Source organism: Taurulus bubalis, assembly GCF_910589615.1.
Source record: "Taurulus bubalis genome assembly, chromosome: 12".
NCBI lineage: Eukaryota > Metazoa > Chordata > Actinopteri > Perciformes > Cottidae > Taurulus > Taurulus bubalis.
In genome coordinates, this window is record NC_136600.1 from 5,818,014 (window position 1) to 5,837,952 (window position 19,939).

General features: G+C 47.3%; 1 protein-coding gene across 1 annotated transcript in view; it reads right to left on the reverse strand.

The window, feature by feature from the left end:
* Positions 1-1,453: 1,453 nt before the first annotated feature.
* The window catches only part of zfpm2a (zinc finger protein, FOG family member 2a), a gene marked incomplete at its 3' end in the record, with an annotated part of 117,929 nt that continues 99,443 nt past the window's right edge, over positions 1,454-19,939 (reverse strand). Inside the window, exons 6-8 of the mRNA XM_079227930.1 lie at positions 5,284-5,490; positions 4,398-4,622; positions 1,454-4,026 (exon numbers count right to left, since the gene is read on the reverse strand). Coding sequence (XP_079084056.1) covers positions 1,454-4,026; positions 4,398-4,622; positions 5,284-5,490 — 3,005 coding nt within the window. The remainder of the gene's footprint in view (positions 4,027-4,397; positions 4,623-5,283; positions 5,491-19,939) is intronic.

Below are 19,939 nucleotides of genomic sequence, written 5' to 3' on the forward strand. Positions count from 1 at the left end.
AAATTAATACATTACTCCTTATCAATGTAAAGGCCACACACGCCACTGCTCATTTTATCTCATTCGCTTCAGTCTTAATATTCTGCCTCGTTATAGCCACAGGGAAACGTACATTGAGTTATTTTTTCTCTCTCGTCAGCGTCAGTCATTTGTTACTTGCATATAATTGAGTTACATCACAGTTGTAGACCTCCATCTTTGGACTTTTAATCGGTGAACAGATGAGTCTGGCCTGCAAAGCTGTGTTTTTGTAAATCCGTCTTCATGTACGTTTGCGTCTGTTTTTAACTGCACTCACTAGTGTGGCAAGCGTGGATTGTTTGGATGAAAGAAAGAGCCGACAGCATTGGTTTATCCTGAGGATTTAAGTTTAATTATGACACCACATCAAAATAAAAATTTCCAACAGATCTGGAATTTAATTCCATCCATATACATGCATAGCAACAACGTTTTAAGAAACATTTTCTCCCATAATCAGGACATTGGAATGATCATTTTACATCAGTATCCCCACTGACCTCCCACCCATCTTGTTCACCAGCAATAAACGTAATTCTTGTACAACGTCTTTTTTTTTTTTTCTTCCCTTCGGGGGTTACAAATAATTATATGCACAGTCCCCCATTTCATAATACTGCTTTCCAGTAATGTTCCCTAATTTACAAAGTATTGCATTGAGAGCAAAATTTCAAAAAGGGAGACCAAAGTGTATCATCAAACAGAAATACGAGTACTATACAAGAATGCTGCCATCCTCATGAAAACATCCACATCTGAGTTGAAGAAAAGAGACAGGGACAAACAGCCACATATGTATGCAAAGCCATGTGCATATGCCAAAATGTGAGATGCAGGGTTGTGCCTTATCACCCCCAAATGGTGATTTCTTTAAGGCAAACAAGTCATTAGTAGCAATCTGCAAGTGACATTTGGGCATATACAGAAACTGGTACAGCAAATAAGAATACACAAGTGCCTCAGTAGCTATTTTTGTGTCTAAAATGCATCTCATTTTTGTATTGTCTATCTGTTTCATTGAGCCTACACTACAGTGTAAACAATATGTGTGCTACACAAGAATGACTATACAATAACAATACAAACAACTCTGATATAAATTTCATTTTGAATTTAAATTAAGATCACTACTCCTATTAATACTGATTGTAAAATAAATTAATGTGAAAGTGGCACCAATATTATTCTTGATTCATTTTTCTTCTCTTTTTTTTCTTTTTTTTAACCAATGGTTTTGCATTTTTAAGTCTTAAAACGATGAAAGAAGAAGCTTCTCTTGATTGTCCACAAGCAGCGTTCAGCACTGCGTGATGCACTATTCCAGACACAACAGTGTACCAAAACATAGGAGGAAAAAAGGGTGGGGGAAGTTGGGTCGGGGGAAAAAAAAGGTGTGGGAGGGAGAAGAAGAGCGCGTCTTCTTCTTCTCAACTTATTTGACATGCTCTGCAGCATGTGATGAACAGTAAAACTTCTTATGGGTAATAAAGTTTGACAGGTTGTTGAACTGGATATCACATAGGCGGCAGTACTTGCCGCTTCCAGAGCCGTTCACGCCTTTGTTGGCTGTGGGCGGCGCCTCCTCGCTCGGAGACTTGGAGGAAGGCGACATGTTCTCGTTGGAGTCGGCCTGCTTCTCACCGGCCCACGTAGGTGACGGGTTGGGAGGTTGGCCGTCTGGCTGCGGCTGATTCTCCTGCTGCGGCGGAGCTGCGCCCGAACGCTCCTCGGGCTTGTGCCCCCCGTTGACGATGACCATGCCCCGGTTTTTGGGGAGCAGGGCAAGGGGCTCTTTGCCAGGATGGGGGCAGCCATTCGCAGCAGGCTGCTGGGCCTGCTCTCTGGTTGCTCCTGTCTCTCCTCCTCCTGCGCCTCCTCCCCCGTTAACACTCTGCTCCTGCTCGCTGGCCTCTGCCTGCATCACCGGTCCCCCAGTCACATAATCAGTTGGCTTTATCCCAAAATACGGCGATAGTTGCTCGGGACCTTTCGCCTTCTTTATTGCTCCGGGATAAAGGCAGTGGGGCAGAAACATACTCTTGTTCTCGTCTTTTGACGGGATGAGCTGGGGCTCAGCAAAAGGCTTGAGTCCCGGCACGGCCCCCAGGTGAGGGGGGAACACGCCTCCATTCTGCACCATCCCCTTCCCGCTGCCATTCTTCTCACATTTGCCCGGGCTCTTATCGTAGATGTCATCGGGGTTGTTATTGCCTTCACTCTTCACATCTGGGAACATGGTCGGCTCCAGGCTGCCAGTCTCATTGTGTTGTTGCTGCTGTAGAGCGGCGGCGGCGGCGGCGGCCGCGGCTGTTGCAGGGCAAAAGTTCTGTTTGTGCGCCAGGTAATTCTCCACCTTGTTAAAACTTATCTTGCACACGGCACATTCGTGATAGTCCAACAGTCTTTTAGGGGAGCTACATGTCTTGTCGGAGACGGACGAACACTTTTTGCTCAGATCAATGGGTGCGTCCAGCTCCTGCTGCTCCACTGTATTGCATTTGGGCGCCAGGATCGGTTTAGTGACAGTCAAGGAGGCCTCCAGGTGTTTGGGTACCATCCCGGGGAAGATGTCACAGCGCGGGTGGAAGCGGTCTGCTAGGCTCTCTACAGCTTCCTGGGATGTGCAAGGGTTCATAGGAGGAACTCCGAGGAAACCTGCCTGACCCATAGGATTCCTCTGGTGGTCTTGGTCTGGGAGACACATCTCATACATCTTCCTGCGCTTCCGGGCCCTTATGGTTCTCTGCATGGAGGGTACCTTGTTGCTGGACATGCGTTTCATGGGCGGGTCATGACGCGTGGCACAGTAGTACTGCTTGTGGACCATGAAGGTCTCGTGACGACTGAAGGTGATATTGCAGGCCTCGCAGATTGTCTTGTTTGGGTCATTGTCACTTTCCACCAAACCCGTACTGGGGCTTTTCCCCTCCAACTGCTTGCCGTTCAGCCTCTCCTCAGCCCCAGTTGGGGTAGAGACCTTCTTCACCTGTCCGGCTAGATCCTTATCGGGCCCTTTGGCCCCAGCGTTGATCATGTCCAACACATTGGAGTTCAGACAGGCGGACTGCATGATGTGGTTGTCGGCCTCTGTAGGGTGGCAGCTGGTCAACATGCTAACAGAACTGTGACCACTGTTGGGGCTCACCGCCTCGGGGACCTTATCCGAGAGGGCGGAGAAGTCCGGGGACTTTGCCATGTGTTGCCAGCGGCTGTTACAGTAGTGCTTTTTGTGGACCAAATAGTTGTCCAGGTTGCTGAAAGTGATATTGCATTCGAAACAGGTGGCCCCTTTGGGCATAAGAGGACTGTAGATGACAGGGGGGTAGCTGTTCCCTCCGTGGCGCAGCCTCCGGTGAACGAGCTCTGACATTTTAGCCAGAATCTCAGAAGCCTGCGGGACTACTGAAATGTCTTGGGAGAAAGCAAACTGAGACAAGAAGGGGCCCATGGGAAATGTAGGCATGTTATGCTGCACAGGGGAGGAGGCCAGCCGGGGGCTGGAGGGCTCAGACTTGATCCTAGTGTAAGAAAAACTGGCTTTGCTGCCTGGGTGGGCCTCTCCCTTCTGAACAGACAGCATGGGCTTCTTCTCAGCCTTGTCAGCCTCTCCGTCTGTGCTGGTCTCCTTGTTGAGGGTCCCTTTGGGACTTCCCAGCAGAGCATCCTTCCTGTTGGCCAGCTCAGCGCGGGCCTGCTGCTGCTGCTGCTGCTGCTGCTGCTGATGCTGCTGCTGCTGGTGCTGGAGGCTTTCCTCGGGCCCCCTGGGGGAATGCTCGGTGCCGTCGCCTTCCCTGTGAAGTTTGCTGCCGTGCCCATGTAAGTCCTGATGCTGTGAGAGTTCCCTGTGGCTCTGGAAGCTGATATGGCAGTGATTACATCTGAAGGCCGCCTGTGACAGGTGAGACATGATGTGATGCTGGAATGTAATAAGAGAATCTGCCGTGTAGTTACAGATTGTGCATTTCAAGCTGGTGCCAGGAGGGAGGCTCTCTTCCATTTTGACACCTGTGAAGGAGATAAAAGGGAGAAATGCTCAGAATCTCGCCTCCCACTTCTCCTTTAGAGTTAACTGTAGAAACCATCAAACGCTCATGCATTATGCCAAGCTTATTCCCCTCCACTAGATATTTTTTTTGCTCAAGGATAAGCTGTCAACTGTGGTAGCTGACAGGAGGATATGTATATATTTTTTAAAGAAACGACTGTCATATTTCCAAACCTGTGTAAAACTCTGTCCATGTGTCTTTTTCCAAAACACTTTTCAGACCCCCTCTCTTTGAACAATTAATTGAAAGTAGCCATCATCAAGAAAAGTGATATATTTATTTAGAAAAAACAATGTTTCAATCTGCTGTGTCCATCACGCTGCCACTCACCACTGTGCGAGGTGCTCAAGTGCATTTCCAGGGCCCTGGCTCCAGAGAAGCTCTTGTTGCAGTGCGGGAAGGGGCACATGCTGGCCGTCTGATGGGGGTTGTTGTCGTTTTCCTCCACCACCTCTGGCTCCCTCTGCCGCCCGCTGCAGTAGTACATCAGATGGGCCTGCAGGTTCCTCTCGCTCCGAAACCAGATTCCACATGCCTTGCAAGGGAAGATGTCCTCTGGAGGGACACAGAAAAGGGGACAAAAGGGGACACAATATCAGGATGTATCCAGTACTTTCATATTCATGCACAAAGATAAAGAGCTTGCGCCCATGCACGACACACATATGCTCTTCCTCCTTCTCCACTTCTACAGCTTGGACTCTCAAAGCTCGTGTTAAAAGGCTTTCCCACAAAATCCTCAGCTGCTGCATATTGCTACCACTCGGTTGGTGCCCTTTCTCAAGGGCAAACAAGAGCACTGGACCATCTGCTAACAGAAGCCTCCCTGTCGAGCTGAACCCAGATAGCCCTCGCTAAGTAAACAAACACACTATTTGCATGAGGCGAGTATTTTGCAATTAACACGTTCATGCGAGCCTCGGTGTGTTTATGTGAACCCAAAACTTGAAGGTCGATGTCTCTTATCTCCAGTGCAGAGACTCATCTGGGTTAATCTACGCCCGGCGGAGACGACGCTCCTTGTTAAGCAGGTGACTGAGTGCAGGCTGCGGACTGTGTGTGTGTGTGTGTGAGAGAAAGAGAGAGAGAGAGAGAGACACACACACACACAAGAGGAGAGAAAGAACAAGAGCATGCGTGTGCGATTGCGCATGGCTAAACAAAAGCCTGTCTCGTTCCAGCTCCCCGCGCTCCTGTTCGGTGCACAGACACTTACTGTTGACGATGGCGGTGGGCAGGATGGACGCCATGGCGGCCTGCTGCGGCAGGAGCTGGATGCTGTCCAGCAGCCTGGCTGGGTACATGCCCTCGCTCAGAGACATGTGGTTCACCGCCTGCAGACGTGAGTCAAAGTCCACGGCGAACGCCACCAGCTCCTCGCCCTCCATCATGTTCTTGGTGGTGGTGCACCACAGTTGGCCACCTGGACAAAGCAGAGAGACGGAGGAGACATTTAAATGCTTGCTGCGAGAGGAGAGAAAAAAGAGAAAAGCTTTGCTGCCTGTACACATGAGTCGTTCTGGATTTGAATGTCAGGTTATAAAACGGAATAACTCATACGCCACTCGTGTGCGCCTTGGGTGGCGTGCACAACATCTCTACAAGTCAGCGTTTCAATGGCGGCTTGCATAACATTGGAATGCCGTTATATTTAAAAATCAGTACCCAGACATTACTCTGCATACTCATGAGGGCTATTTTTGGTGTAGCTCCAAAAAGTACTCGCCAATAGGATTGAAGACAGAGACGCTGTTTGTGGAAAGATACCTGAATGGCAACGCTATGGTTCGGCCCGGCGGAAATCTCATAGCCTGGTATCTAAAAACCAGCTCAAATCAAGCCAAAATTACACAAGCAGAGGTGAATGAGGAAATATGTTTTACGCAAAATAGGTAATTTCTTTCTTTTTTACTGTCACTCAAATGTCTTTTCCAGCAGCAAGGCAGCTGGGGTAGATTGTAGCCTACAGTTGCTGTTGTCAGCCAGAACACTGAGACAGGTCCTTCACATTATTAGATTGTTGTGTTTTGGGATTAAGCATTCCTCTGAAATCTTCTGAACATATTCATTAAGTCAGAGAAGGGGGGGATGTGGGGTGCGGGAGGAAGGAAGTGGGGAGGAGAGTGAAGGTTTTAGCTTAGATAATATTTATCTCGGCACATGACAGGCTTTTCAGCTGCACTTCATTTTCCATTGAAGAGATTAAAGTTTTTAATGTGACTATTTACAGAAATCTGGCCGGGGAGATAACAACAAACCATGATACGCTCCCGCTAAATGGCAGAATTAGGACATTGTTTCTGAGGAAAGCCGGACAATTAATTAAAGCGCCGCTGTTGGCTCTCAAAGATGTGCAAACATGGCGACGGAGTGTCAGGCTGAGAGGGGACATGTGATTTTGAGCCCCGGCTGATGTGGAATAAAGAGAGTCCTGAGGAGAGAGGTGTGAAGGCAGTGGGAGGGGGGCACACACACACACACACACACACACACACACACACACTGATTACACATGTTTAAAGCCACCTTGTAGACGAAGCGAAGGTGCTCCAGTGCAGCTTCTGCATGACAACAACCCGAAGCTAGAGGGGATGAAAACACAGCCACCAGGACTCTTTATGTGTAAAATGTGCTTTATGTGTAAATCAGAGTTTCTCGTAGCGGATTTGCCCCATTATTTTAATTCCAAATTGAATATTAAAGATTTCACATCGCTGTTTTGATTAAAACCTTCCCAGCCCCATCCTATTTACCGGTGAAGCGCTGGAAATTAGACCAGCACAAACGTTTTCAAAGGAGTGAAATAGTATTAAAATGTGCTATCTTTCAAAGTCCCATTCGTGTGCAGGCTTCCTTCCTGTGAGTGTGTGTGTGTGTGTGTGTGTGTGACAGCGTGTGCATGTCAGCGCCGCTTTAAAGAGCAGCGCCTATCTGTCGGCCAATCTGCTGTGACGAGACGCACACTTCAGGCCGCTCCACTTCATCGTTTTGATTCTGTCATACCACACACTGCCTGGAGAGGCCCTTTGAATTTTTATCTTCTAATTAAAATAACAAAACTCCCCTCCACTGTCTGCCCAAGTTACCATCAAGGTAGATACAAAACTGCCAGCGACAATGGCGGGGGAACGTATCGCAGTCGCAGCCACAAAAGTTTCTCGCCTCCGAATGGATCTCTTAGTTCACACGCGCTCGGCTTACAAAGAGAATTATGAACTAGGCCCCCGCTGACGCTCCGATACAAATCAGTGTTTTTTTGGATCAATCCAAATCAAAGATGCTGCACGCTTCCCCTCAGCCCAAATGAAGCCGATTAAATGTTTTTACTGCGTTTTTCTTTTCTTTTTTTTACAGCGGAATACGCACTCCGATTGCATCCCTTCAGCCAAGAGTGCTGCGGATCCATCTGTTGTGTGCGAGGAATGCTGGAAGTGAGTTTTTAGGACTGCGTGTCCCAGTTTTACTGAGCCACACAAAAACACTGAGGCAGCACTTGTTACAGTCACTCAACCAAGACGGGCTAGCAAGATACATGTGCTCCGGCTGCAGGATTATGGTTCAGAACTACACCTTAGGTTGTCATCAGAATTAGAAATCATAGCCGCTTCTTCTCAAATGTGTGAGAGTTCTTACTGCAATTTTGTGCATTACGTGTATATATTTTGATAATGTAGCTTCGCACACGAGTCATTTAGGAATCTGGATCTTGGATATGCAAATGTGCGCTCGTGCAGTCGTACCATCTGCACGTTTGCTCACTATCAACTGCAATCCAAGTAGTCACAGTGCATGTATCGTGCACACACAAAGATGCAAAGGCAGAGAAAACAGTTCATACTCCACGAAGGAGCTCAAAGGAAAGATTGGTCGTGGCTTGTTTCCCTTTCTGCCGGCCCTTTTCATGACAGGTGATTTAAATCACAGAAATGCAGGTGAGCCACTGATGACAATGCCGATGAAAGAGTTGAGGCAGGAAAGGGGTCAAGAGTTGGAGCGAAAGGCCCCCTCAAAAAAGGCGAGTGGCGAAACTGGGGGAAAGGCCGGAGGGGGAAAAGTGCAGCTCGCGATTTGCACTTGTTTGCCTGCTAACTGTCTGCAGTGAGCTGCCTTTGTGCAGTGGCCAATGCAGTTGGAACGACGGCTATTGTCTGAATCCTCCTGCAGAGCACCTGATAAAAGAATAAAGAACTATGACATATTCTAAAAACAATGGAGGAATTAAAGGGAGACAATAGGCCAGCTGCCTCATTAAAACAATCAAAAAACGGCATCCTGTACGTAGTCCAGATAATTAAAAAACCACTGCTTCCTGCAGTCTCTCAATAGCATATCCACCGGCTCACTGAGGCCCTGAGACTATGCTCTGCTGGCTAAACGCCCTCTTCTCCTCTCCTCCCCTTTGATTAACGCTTCATTTGTACACGCAGTTGAAGATGAACATATGAAGGAATTCATGAAACAAAAATTATAATGCAGACCCCTTTTTTCCTTCTATAAGCACTTATAAACTAATCAAATGTCTCAGGATGAATCACAGGGACTGGGTGGGGGTGTCGCCTCCCCTTCGCCTAAAGCCCCGAGAGATTTCAAAGTGCAGGCATCACAGGGCATTCTTTAATTTCCTCACTTTAAATGACTTTATAGGAACACGGATGTGTACAGTATCTGTTTATGTATGTGGGGGGAGAGGCAGGGAGAATAGAGCGTGAGATACTTGAGCAGGAATAATTTAATTTTTTCAGTTTTTTTGGCTCCCTGCAAACCGTGCTGCCGACCACCATATCTTAATGAAACCCGCAAACAAATCTTTCACGCCTCGCGCAAAAAGCTGAGAGACAACAAAGCAGGCAAAAAATATATAAATAAAAATAAAAAATAACAGAAGGGGCCCGGATAATTAAACTGGCATGAAGACAGGTATTCAAAAAAATGTTGGTGTGTAAACAGCACAAGTCTTTAATAGTTGAGCTGTAAAATGCGTAGTTAAGCACATCAGCACTTGCCTCTCCCACCTGTCCAAACACATTATGCAGAGGCCATTACGGAGTGCACCGCAGCCTCATAGTACTGGGAGGGGCTGAATGGGACTACTGGGAGAAACTAACGGTAGCGGGGGGGGGGGGGGCGACTTGGCACCCAGCGGGGTCACGCGCGGTGCGCTTCAAGGAAACAGGAGAGAAGATGTGCCACTTTATAAATTTATTAAGGAGCAAAAGTTGTCATTTCCCTTTGTCAAGCCTGATGCTGATTTTTTTTATTTGCTCTTCTCTCCCCTCGGTTGGATAATTCTTCTGTCTATTGCCCCCCTCCCCCGCTAACTGCCTGTCTTAATTGCGAAGTTGGGCTCTGGCGCCTGCAGCCACAGAGAGGGTTGTAATTAAAGACCTCTCTACTCCTCTTGTCTTCACATCAGCTCCCCAAACTCCTCCCGGTCAAATGGGAACACGCTTCCCTCGCACCTGCGAATATCAAGTAGCTGCGTCGGCGCTGTTGTTATACCCCCCTCTTCTTTATTTTTTATTTTTATTTTGTTTAAACTGAGCTTCATCACTTCCCGGTCAACTTTCCCTTGGGTCTAGTTTGTCTCGCGATCCGCGGAGGAACAATGTAGATCCGGCGCCCTGACAGCATGAGGTGACAGGTGAGCGCTCAACAAAGCCTCCTCGGCGAATGCCAGGTAATATTTGGACCGTTTTCGGTACATCAGGGTTGAACACACACACACACACACACGCACACACACAGGCTGTCAAGCTCGCTGTCACGAGCCCTCATAAGCGAGCATAGAGGGAGGGAGAGAAGAAGAAAGAAAGAGGAAAACGCGGAGTTAGACCCGAGCAGGGGACATCAGTCACGTGGTCAAACAAGCTTACTATTATTGACGGTACACTCAACTAGAATTAGCTGACTCTACTATTATTTCACCAAGGCACTGACACAGATTGACTCTCCCCCACACCTTCTATCTCCTCCTCCTCCCTTCCTCCCCTTCCTCCTCCCTTCCTGTGTGGTGCATGGTCCACCAGGAGGCGCTCTTCTCATGCTCATACTCGGTGGATGTGTGTGTGTGTGTGTGTGTGTGTGTGTGTGTGTGTGTGATGATGCAGACATGGCAGAGCAGCGTGTAGGCGCCAGTCTGCTGCGCATCCTGCAGGTAGGCGCTACAGATCTTCCTCTTGTGAGAAATGTACTCGGATAAAAAAAGGCATTCTTCTGACTCCATTCAGACTTGAGCTTGACTTGATGCGTCGAGTAAACTTGAGCGTGGGACTAAAATGCATGATTTTTTAATAATCTTGTTTCTGTTGTAAATTCATTACATTCATTCATTACTGTACTGTTATTTATGTATTTGTGTATATATGTTTTTTTCTTTACATATTTAATATTTCTACATTTTCAAATTGCAGCAGCAAAAAAAAACCATGTCCCAGAGGAGTAAATACATTTCAGTAAATATGTCTTTACAGAGCCCTGACTCCCTCCCTCCCCCCACACACACACACAGACACACACGACAAATCCCAGATTCACCCTCCTTCTGCACTGCAGTGTCCACACTAATTTTTTAGCATCAAGTGTTTTTTTTTTTTTGCAGATATAGCCTGCAACCCGAGAGCTCATGGATGGCCTCGAGCGAATGGCACGCGGGTCAAAATCCACAAATTAAAAAAAGGTCCTCTCGGGAGCGTGCGCCTCCCCTCTACGGTATACATTCACAGGCAACAAAGACATTAAAAGCAGCGCGGCGCCGAACAATGTCATTCAGCGCACATTCATGAACTGTTTGAAGATGCAGAATACTGCAATGATTCAGCAAATGTTTTGCTGGGGTAAAAAAAAAAAAAAAAGATATAAAAAAAAAAAAACATATTATAAATGTTTCACTTTTGAAATGAAAAAGAACGGAGTCTCTGGCTAGTCTCTGGAGACGCTTGTTCGACACAGTGAGAACGACACGGTAATGGTGTTGTAATCATTTTGATAGAGAAAGAGAGGGAGAGAGAGAGGGGAAAAAAGAAAACTCAAGATGTGAATTAGCAGCTATATTAGAGTGCAATGCAATGATCTCAATTTACACAAATTTATCTTAATGGAGGACGATTCAAAACTCCAAACATCACCTGCTTTACTGTGATTTTTTTTTTTAAACCAACTATTTTAAGATGCTCAAAAATACAAAATTATTTTTGACATTTTATCCAAACAAATACCTGCCTCTGTCAAACATAAACGACTATCGAGGATAATTCATACTTGTGCTGTACATTGCAGTAACACGTGTGTGTTCCTCGCTGTCAGTCTGAGACAATACCAGTACAAAGCTGCTCTCCCTCATTAGCCGCCACACACACAGTCGGCTCCTCCCTGTTCCACGGCAGAGTGGAGTCGACTCTGACTGGCTCCTCTTCCGCTCCACGCCGCTTTCTTCTTTATTTGGACAGGTTCGTCCCACTGAGCACTCCATTAGCCGTCCCACTCCGCGGGTAGTTGCTGCCTGTGTCCCGGGTGGGGCCGGTCGACATGTGTTTACTGCGGGCTCCCCGCTGCGGCGGCAGGCTGGTCGGGCCCCCGTCCTGACCGAGCCCTGCTAATGGGACCAGAAGACCCCATCGTGACAGGGCGCTGCTGTGTTGCTGCTTCGCCCCCCCTCCAGCTGCGGCCCCGTGGCCCGTGTCCCCTCTACCCCTCATGCCTCGGTGGGAGCAGGTGAACGGCGGAGGGCCAGCGCCGGTGAGCTCGGTTTGTCCTGGGAGAGCGGCGCGCCATCGCCACGCGCCTCAGTGGTTCCTCCAACATGGCTTCGGCCCCGTGCCACATGGGCCGGGCTTGCCAGGCTTGCCAGTCTGTGTGTGTTTTTAAGTGTGTGTGTGGGTGAGTGTGTGTTTGTGGGCTGGGGGGTTGTACGGTGGATGCCAGCCCTAATGCAAATGCTTGCTGTTTAAAAAAAAAAAAAAAAAGGGAGCCTCTCCTCCACTGTCTCTCCTCTTTTGGAACGGTCTATTTTGGCTTTCTGGTGCTGGCAGTTATTTGTCTCCCTCTCCAGAAGGACAGACAGCCAGGGAGATGCACCTGTCATCCATTTTGAAATTCAACATTATTGATCTAAAGGAAGGGAACGTACAAAGTGTCTTTTCCCTTCATGAGCACCCGTTGATTTGTGCCTTTTTAAAACACGCAAATTTCTCTTTCACAAAGTGCCTCTGTGGCTTGTTGCAGGTGTGCTAACGTGGCACACACACATACACACACATATATATATATATATATATATATATATATATATATATATATATATATATACACACACACACACACACCAGTCACCGGTGCAACATCCCAGCATGCCCTCTGTCTCTGCACCCCTGTAATTCTACATATTGCTTAAAGTATGCGCTAATTAAATGTTCTGTCGGTTTGCGAGGGGAAATAAATAATCGGCAGCTAAAAGGCCTAATTGCGTTTGTCACATTGTGTCCCGGTGGCTGGTGCGTCGGGAGCACAGCCGCTGCCCTTGCTCATTGCCATTCTGTCGTCCTGGCAAGCCCCCGCGCTGCCCCAGGTATCACCGCGCGGCCATCTGGAGCCGACATCTGTCTCTCTATTGATCACAAGGGTTTAGCACTTGATCAAACAGACTGCGACAGGAAATTGCTCTTTTCCCCACAGAAAAGGCCAATCGCCTGCGTGAGGGTAATAGAGTGGAACTGAGTTGCAGCGCCGGCGCGGTGGGCAGGCGGGCCGCGGGCACAGCCAGGCAGACAGGCAGCGGCGGTGTCAGCCGCTGTGGTGGTGGCGGCCCCGGGATGGCACAAGCGCTAAAGTCCGCCGCCATGTTGCTGCAGCGACACTCGTATCACTGCGGTCACAAATTACTATTTGCAATCATCCGGTTTCCCACTGAGAATGTGTGTGTGCGTGCTAGAAGACGAGACCGTCACACACACAAAAACACATTTGAAGAGCAGAATATATCTTTCAAGTCATTCAGGTAAACGTCTCTGAAACTGTTTGAAAAAAAAAAGCTGGATGCGAGTGAAATATGCGACATGATGAGTCCACCAGATGGTGGGAAATTAATGTATTTCTTCTGAAAATAAATAAAAACAAGGTGAGCATTAACACCAAGGCTGCGTTCAGATGTTTGAGGAAGGCCTTTCTGTCGGTTTTCCTGATAATTAAAACACACCACGGAGGGGGAATTCTAGCAGCGTACAAACCTTTTAAAATAAATAAAATAGCGTGTTTCACATGTAACCGAGTGCCCGGGTTCAATAGTGGGGAAATCCCTGCAGTTGTCTCTTTTTCCTCACTGGTATCCCCAGTGGAGTTCAGCACACCATTAGTGCCTGAGGTGAACAGCTCCTGAATGTGTGTTACAGCGCGTTAGCCGAGGCTGCGGTCCACATCTAAAATAGTGGTTTCTGCCTGCTCGGGCATGCTTTCCAGGCACTCGCTGGTGACACCATGTTTAGCAAGTATGGACAATTTGATACTGAAGGTGACATTTATTCAGCATTGTCGAAAATAAATAAATAAATAAATGTAATTGTTCCTGCAGAGAGCAAGATATGTTTTCCCCTTGCCTACAGTGCCAGGGTTGTCCTCTGGAATATGATGCAAATTTGGGATTGAAGCAACTAATTCCTTCCTTGCACCCCTGTACACCTCCCCCCCTTTCTTTCCCCTCCCTCAATCCTCCGCCAGCCTCCATCCTCCCCAGACGCGAGGATTCTGATTAATCGTGTGACCGCCCCTCCGCTTTGCATTTTACACAATCTCGCGGCGCCACGGTGAGATGTGTGAGGTGTTTCGCCACTTTTGGCAAGCTGAAAAGATGTAGCCCAAGGAAGAACAAGTCGAAAGTAGGAGGGTGGGGAGGGGTGGGTGGAGGAGGGAGAAAAAAAAAATATGACCAGGGGACGTGATAAGAAATTATCAGCCAGTGTGTTTTCCTGTTTGGTTTTAATCTACATTTAATTAAATTCTTATCTGCTGTGTGCTTATGGCTGCATTTGAATGGCGAGGCTGCATTCATTATGAATGGTAAAATTGAACTCGGTACATTGTGTGTGGCCCAATAAAGAAACACGACTCTCGCTGCGGTGCATGCGCAAGCTGCGACAGGCATGCGGGAAGAAAACAGGAAAAAAAACAACAAGTCAATTAAGATCGGTCTTTAAATTACCGCTGTATCAAAACAAGGGGCGGGAGCGAGCTCCATAATGGAATCCTGACAGGGGAGAGAGGGGGCGCTTGACTCTCGTTAATATACATCCCGTCTGATGCAGCCAATTGGGTCGGCCTGTTTATGGAACGCACACAGTTGATGCGCGCTAGATTTACTAGTCTGTCACGATAGTTCATAATCGAATGGTGCTGTCGGAGAAAAAAAACTAACTTCAATGAGGTCGAAAGGAAAAGAAAAAGAAATGGCTGCAGCCGTATAATTAGAGTTCCCTCGTTAAGATCCTGGAGGTTCATCGGAATGTTAGAGGTCAACAGCAAAGGTCAACGGCGGGATATGTAGACAATATGTGTGGGATACTAAAGAGTTGAATCCAAAGTAGAGGGGGGTGGGGGGGGATTGTAATACTATTGAGAGAAGACACACAGCTTATAACAGGCTTGGCGCATCATAAGCTAAGAACAATATCCCATAGGCAGCACCCCCGGAAAACGTCGGAAAAAAGGCCCCTGAGCCGATGCTACAAAGTTGGGCCCCGGCAAAATCCTTAAATCTTCCCATTTGCTTATTCCGAGCAGTGTTGGGGGGGGGGGGGGCTGCTCGTGTTTACAGAGCCGTTCTCATCTCTAGGCCCTGCTCATCCACGGCACTGACACACGGTGTCGACATGATTAGGAGGTCTGCCGTTGCATAGGGCTGCGCGTTGGTGTGTGTGTGTGTGTGTGTGTGTGTGTGTGTGGGGAGGGGGCTGGGTGGGAGGATCGGCAGATGAATGACTTTGGTGCATCGTGGAGGGATCACAGCAGATAATCGCTCGAGACTGCTGCGCCGGAGCTCTCAGATCTGGTCTTTAAAATAATGTTTCGGAGTCAAGCCTCTCCCAAAGCTTTCTTCTGCTTCTTCTCCTTTTTCTCGCAGGTTATCTCCCGCATTTTATGTTTGCTGTTTAAATCTGAACGCGACACGAGCAGCTGAGGGAGAGCAAATATGTCCGGTGGACGTCGGAGGAAGCGAAGTGGAAATGTCATTGCGATGGGGAAGGCGGGAGGAGGGGGTTAAGATTAGCCGAAGCCGGGGCCGAGGAGATGAAACTCCTCTCTGTTCGAGTGGCTTTCGCTCTTCGACAGAAACTTGGGACTGTCGGGGTTTAACCTTGGGAGGCCGGGTTCCTGCGAGGAGCACTGAGGGAGAGGGAGGGGGGGGGGATAACGAATCTGACCTCTTGCCGTAGCTGACATCACCAGACAAAACACCGAATCTGCTGAAGCACATTCTAATACAGTCCAGCGCGAGCACCAGGCAGTGTGGACACAGGACAACATAAATTCCAATATCATAAATACTGCTATCATCCAAACAGAGGAGCCATAAAGTACCGCTGCCTGTGTCTGGGACTATAAAACTCTGGCGTTACTCATAGGGAAACGAACCACACATGCACAATTTACTGCACGAGATCTCCCCCCTCCCCCGCCCCCCTCCCTTTGTTTATCTTTTAAATAAGCACACTTTATCACCCTCCCGCATAAGCAAATTGCATGCAATGTGTGTTGTTTTAACATTTGATACGCTGTCCAGGAGATTCATTTCTCCCCCCACGAATTCAATTGTCTCCGCAATATCCTGCTGCCATAGGCATCATCAGGCCCCATCACCTGTTCGTTATCGCCGGCCGTCCTGTTGGGGAGCTCTTGAAGCGGTGCCATGGCGCCGACTCCCGGCTAACAGCAGGTCTCTGAACTTCTCACGCTTGATGGCGGAGGCTGGGAAATTGCGCTAACAACTAATTAACATCATAAAGAGCGTTTTAAATGGACGGACGACACCTACAACCTTCATTTGCACACGCCAACGCAATATTACCTGTGTGTTTTTTTTTCTTCTTTATTTTTGCAGATAACGCGTGCATTTCTTTTTTTTTATTAACCTTGTTGGAATATTCATTTTTTTCCTTGTGGCTGGCTTTACAATTGGCACCACTGTCCTTTTTTCCTCTTCTTTTTTTCTTCTTTTTACTGTGCACTGTAAAAAATGAAAAAAGCCACCAGGCCAAAATAGTAATTGTCAAAACGGAGAGCTGGCAGAATTCCTAAAGCGTTATGAGTTTGTATACACATTTAAAAAGAACTGCCTGAAATAACACAGTCCATTTGTAATTTTCTATTTGAATATAAAATATTTCCAGGCGGCAGTCAGACATGGACCTCCAGTTACTGGTCCGAGTAACAAAGTGGCGCCTGTCAGTCGGAGACACTTTGCTGGCTGGCTGAACTAAGCTGGTTTAGACTGACGAGTTCTCAATGGTGGCGGCTCCAGCCTCGAACTGGCGGGGCCTCCGGCGCCTCGGACCGCCGCCATAGATGACCACGGCACAGTCAAGTATACTCTCGCTCTCTCTCTTTCTGTCTCTGCCTGTTATACAAAAAGAAAGCTCTGAAACAGCCGCTAACTTCCACAGGACGGTAATGCACTCGCACCTCATTACAGGGCCACATTATGGACTACAGCAGTAATACGGCTTTAATCTTCGCCAAATCGTTATAAATGTCAAGCCGGGGCCAGGGACTTCCCAGTCCGCTGCACCGATGGCTTAGCCCGCTATCCGCCCGCTCTTCCCACGTATTAGCTATAGCCAGAGAATATTACACTCACTGCCAGATCCCCTGAAACTTTCAACCCTTTTGTTCCAACATTCAATGCGCCATTAACATACGGCTTTGAAATCCCCCTCCTCCCCAAAAACACACACCAAAAAAAAAAGCCCCAAACAACTAAATATGAAAACAGTCGATACCCTTACCCCCCCTAATGAGACCCAACATCCCTGTCTCTCAGCAAAAGGATCCAGACTCTCTGCGTGATAGAGAGAGAGGGACCGCGGCTGTTTATTAATAATGAATTTGGGTTGTTTGCACGTGCAAGCGTTATCAGCGCGCGCACAATCCCACCAATAGTTTGCCCTGATGGGGTAGCCGGGCTCCTCATTAGCAGAACATATTTAATCCAGAAGTTTCTTATCAAATGTCACACCTGCATCTCCAAATGGCATTTTCACATTCATTCGCCTGTATTTGGGAGATGAGGCTCCAAGGTGCTTTGCAGAGATTAAGACGGAGGGAGAGAGTGCGAGCTTATTTTATCATTTAGCGGGTCTGGAAGGAATCCAAGGAGTTTTTGTCTTGTTGTTGTAATTAGAAAGCCTTTTAAGTGATAACGCCTGCATAGGAATATGAATATGTAGCGATCAGGCCAGTCGCCCCCCCCCCCCATCTTTCTCTCTCTTTCTCCACCCCTCCTTTCTCATCTCTTCTCTGCCTCTTTCTCTTGGCTTTTTTTTTTTTTTTAATTGTTGAATGCTGAGTTTTTGTTCTGCGTGCGGCAAGGATTAACTCAGAGAGGCTTCAGAAGTTTAATGAAAGACTTGAAGGTGCACACTTTTCCTTGTTTCCCCGACTGTGACAATGTTTCCTTTTTTTCCTCCTTTTTCCCACGTGCGATGACATGCGTTCGACTCTTGTCTTTGTACCTTTTAGGATGGACCTCGCTCTCCCTTCAGGAGATGGCACTTGACGAAGCACAATAATGCACAGCAACCAAGCGAAAAACACTGAATCAAAAGAAGAGTTTGGATATAAAAACATAAATACTGTCCTATATTCACCGAGCCTGGTGGAGAGCGTTTCCTGTTGGAGCAGGTGTGCCCCCCCCGCTCAGTAGTGGCATTTAGTCCCTGTGTATATCCAGAAAAGCTGCTGCTGCTAACCATCGGGGCCAGAGATAAGTGCAAAACTGAGAAGTATTGATCCAGTAATAGTGGTTCACGCCTCGACTCTGACACCGTAACCCTGCAGACATAATGTCATAGCCTCTTATCCCTTCCTCTTAACACAACCTGCCTATCTCCCACCGGCTGTCACCTCTAGTAATACGCTTCTCAAAAGCTTCCCCTAAATCACCGAAATCATTGCACTTTCAGACATTATTTATTTTCCGGGCACCTCTTAAAAGTGAAGCATGATTTACAGTTTGGTAAAAGGTTGTACCCCCCCCCCCCCCCACCCACACACACAATCCCCACCTTCCTGTCCTCCTCTTCCTCCGTTTTCCCCTCTTCCTGTCAAGGTAATATTCCATCGGCGCCATTGTAAGAGCTGCTACGTGGCAATTACTATGTTAGGTCTGTGTAATTGTGTTGGCTTACAGCGCGGTGATAAATACAGTGGAGCTAGACCCCGGCATGGTGATCCCAGATGCGTGCCGGTTTTTCCGACGTTTTCATTAATTGAAAGCGTCACTGTGTAACAGCGCAGTACTACACTCTGGCAGGTATGAATGAAGTCTAATACAGCTTAATTACTCCGCAGCTAAATGCGTATTGTCGGGATCTCTTATGTGTTTTTTTTTCTTTCTTTTCTATCTGTTACAAATCACAAGTTTGAACCACTGGAGGGTGGGAGCGATAATTAGGCAGGATTTAAGCATCCAGAATTCTAATAGATGAAAAAAAAAATACAAATCATTGAATGGGTGCAAACATCTCTCTCTCTCTCTCTCTCTCTCTCTCTCTCTCTCTCTCTCTCTCTCTCTCTCTCTCTCTCTCTCTCTCACACATACAAAAAGGCTGTAAATGATCAGACTCTTCTTTTTTGATCGATGCGTTTCAAAAGGCTGCCACGAGAGCGCCCGGGCCATCGCTGAAGGTTGCCAAACGTTGACATTATATGCAAATGTTGTGTATTATCTCGCAGGCAGCACAGATCCTGCCGTGCCTGGGCCCTGGTGCAGCCCACAGCAACTTCCAAGCAAGGTTTTCTTTTCTTCTTTTTTTATGCACAAGGGCTTCTAATTAGCTCTCGGAGGGCTGCAGTTAGCGCGGCACTTTTCACAACAGCCGCTGGGAAGTTGAGCACTAACTTGGAGTGCTCCATATGTTGCCCAAGAGGCCTGAGAGACGGACCCGATCACGAGCGCTCCACATTAGGAGACGCCGCGTTCACTCCTGAGAGACGTCTTGGCTTTTCTTTCTTTTTTTGCATTGTTCAGTGAACAGAGAAGGACGAGTAGCCAAACCGATGTGAGGTGTCCATCATTGGTCATACGTTTCTTTGGCCCGCCTGCATTTCAAATATATCCGGAGGCCTTGATACAAAATAAATCGACTTTAGCCAAAAATATGTGGTCACATGGTCAAAATCTGCACACCACTGACAAAGTCACTAGTCCAAACATTATTGCATGAAACAATAGTGACCTCTTCTCCAACTAAAACACATCCAGGTAACACTTTATATGGTTCCCATGTCTGTCCATGCAGTATAAACAAACTTACAAGGCATTTTTTATGTATTATCATAATCAGAGATATCAATAATGCTTTATAACAACAATCACAACACCTTTTATAAAGCATTTTATAAGGACGTATGAGGTTAAGTATCATAATACTTTGACTATGACAATTGCTGGTCATTCCCATAGTTTTAATACAATAATAATTGTATAATGCATTATAATCACTGCTATAATGCATTATAATGTAATTATATGTTACTATTGGTGGTCATTGCACATTAAAATATAGCTTTACGATGTGAATGATATGCTTCAGCAGTCTTCATGTGAAAACAGAAAGTTTTTGCCGGCCCTCTAGGTGGCGCTCGCAGCCCAATGGGGGGCCACGGCC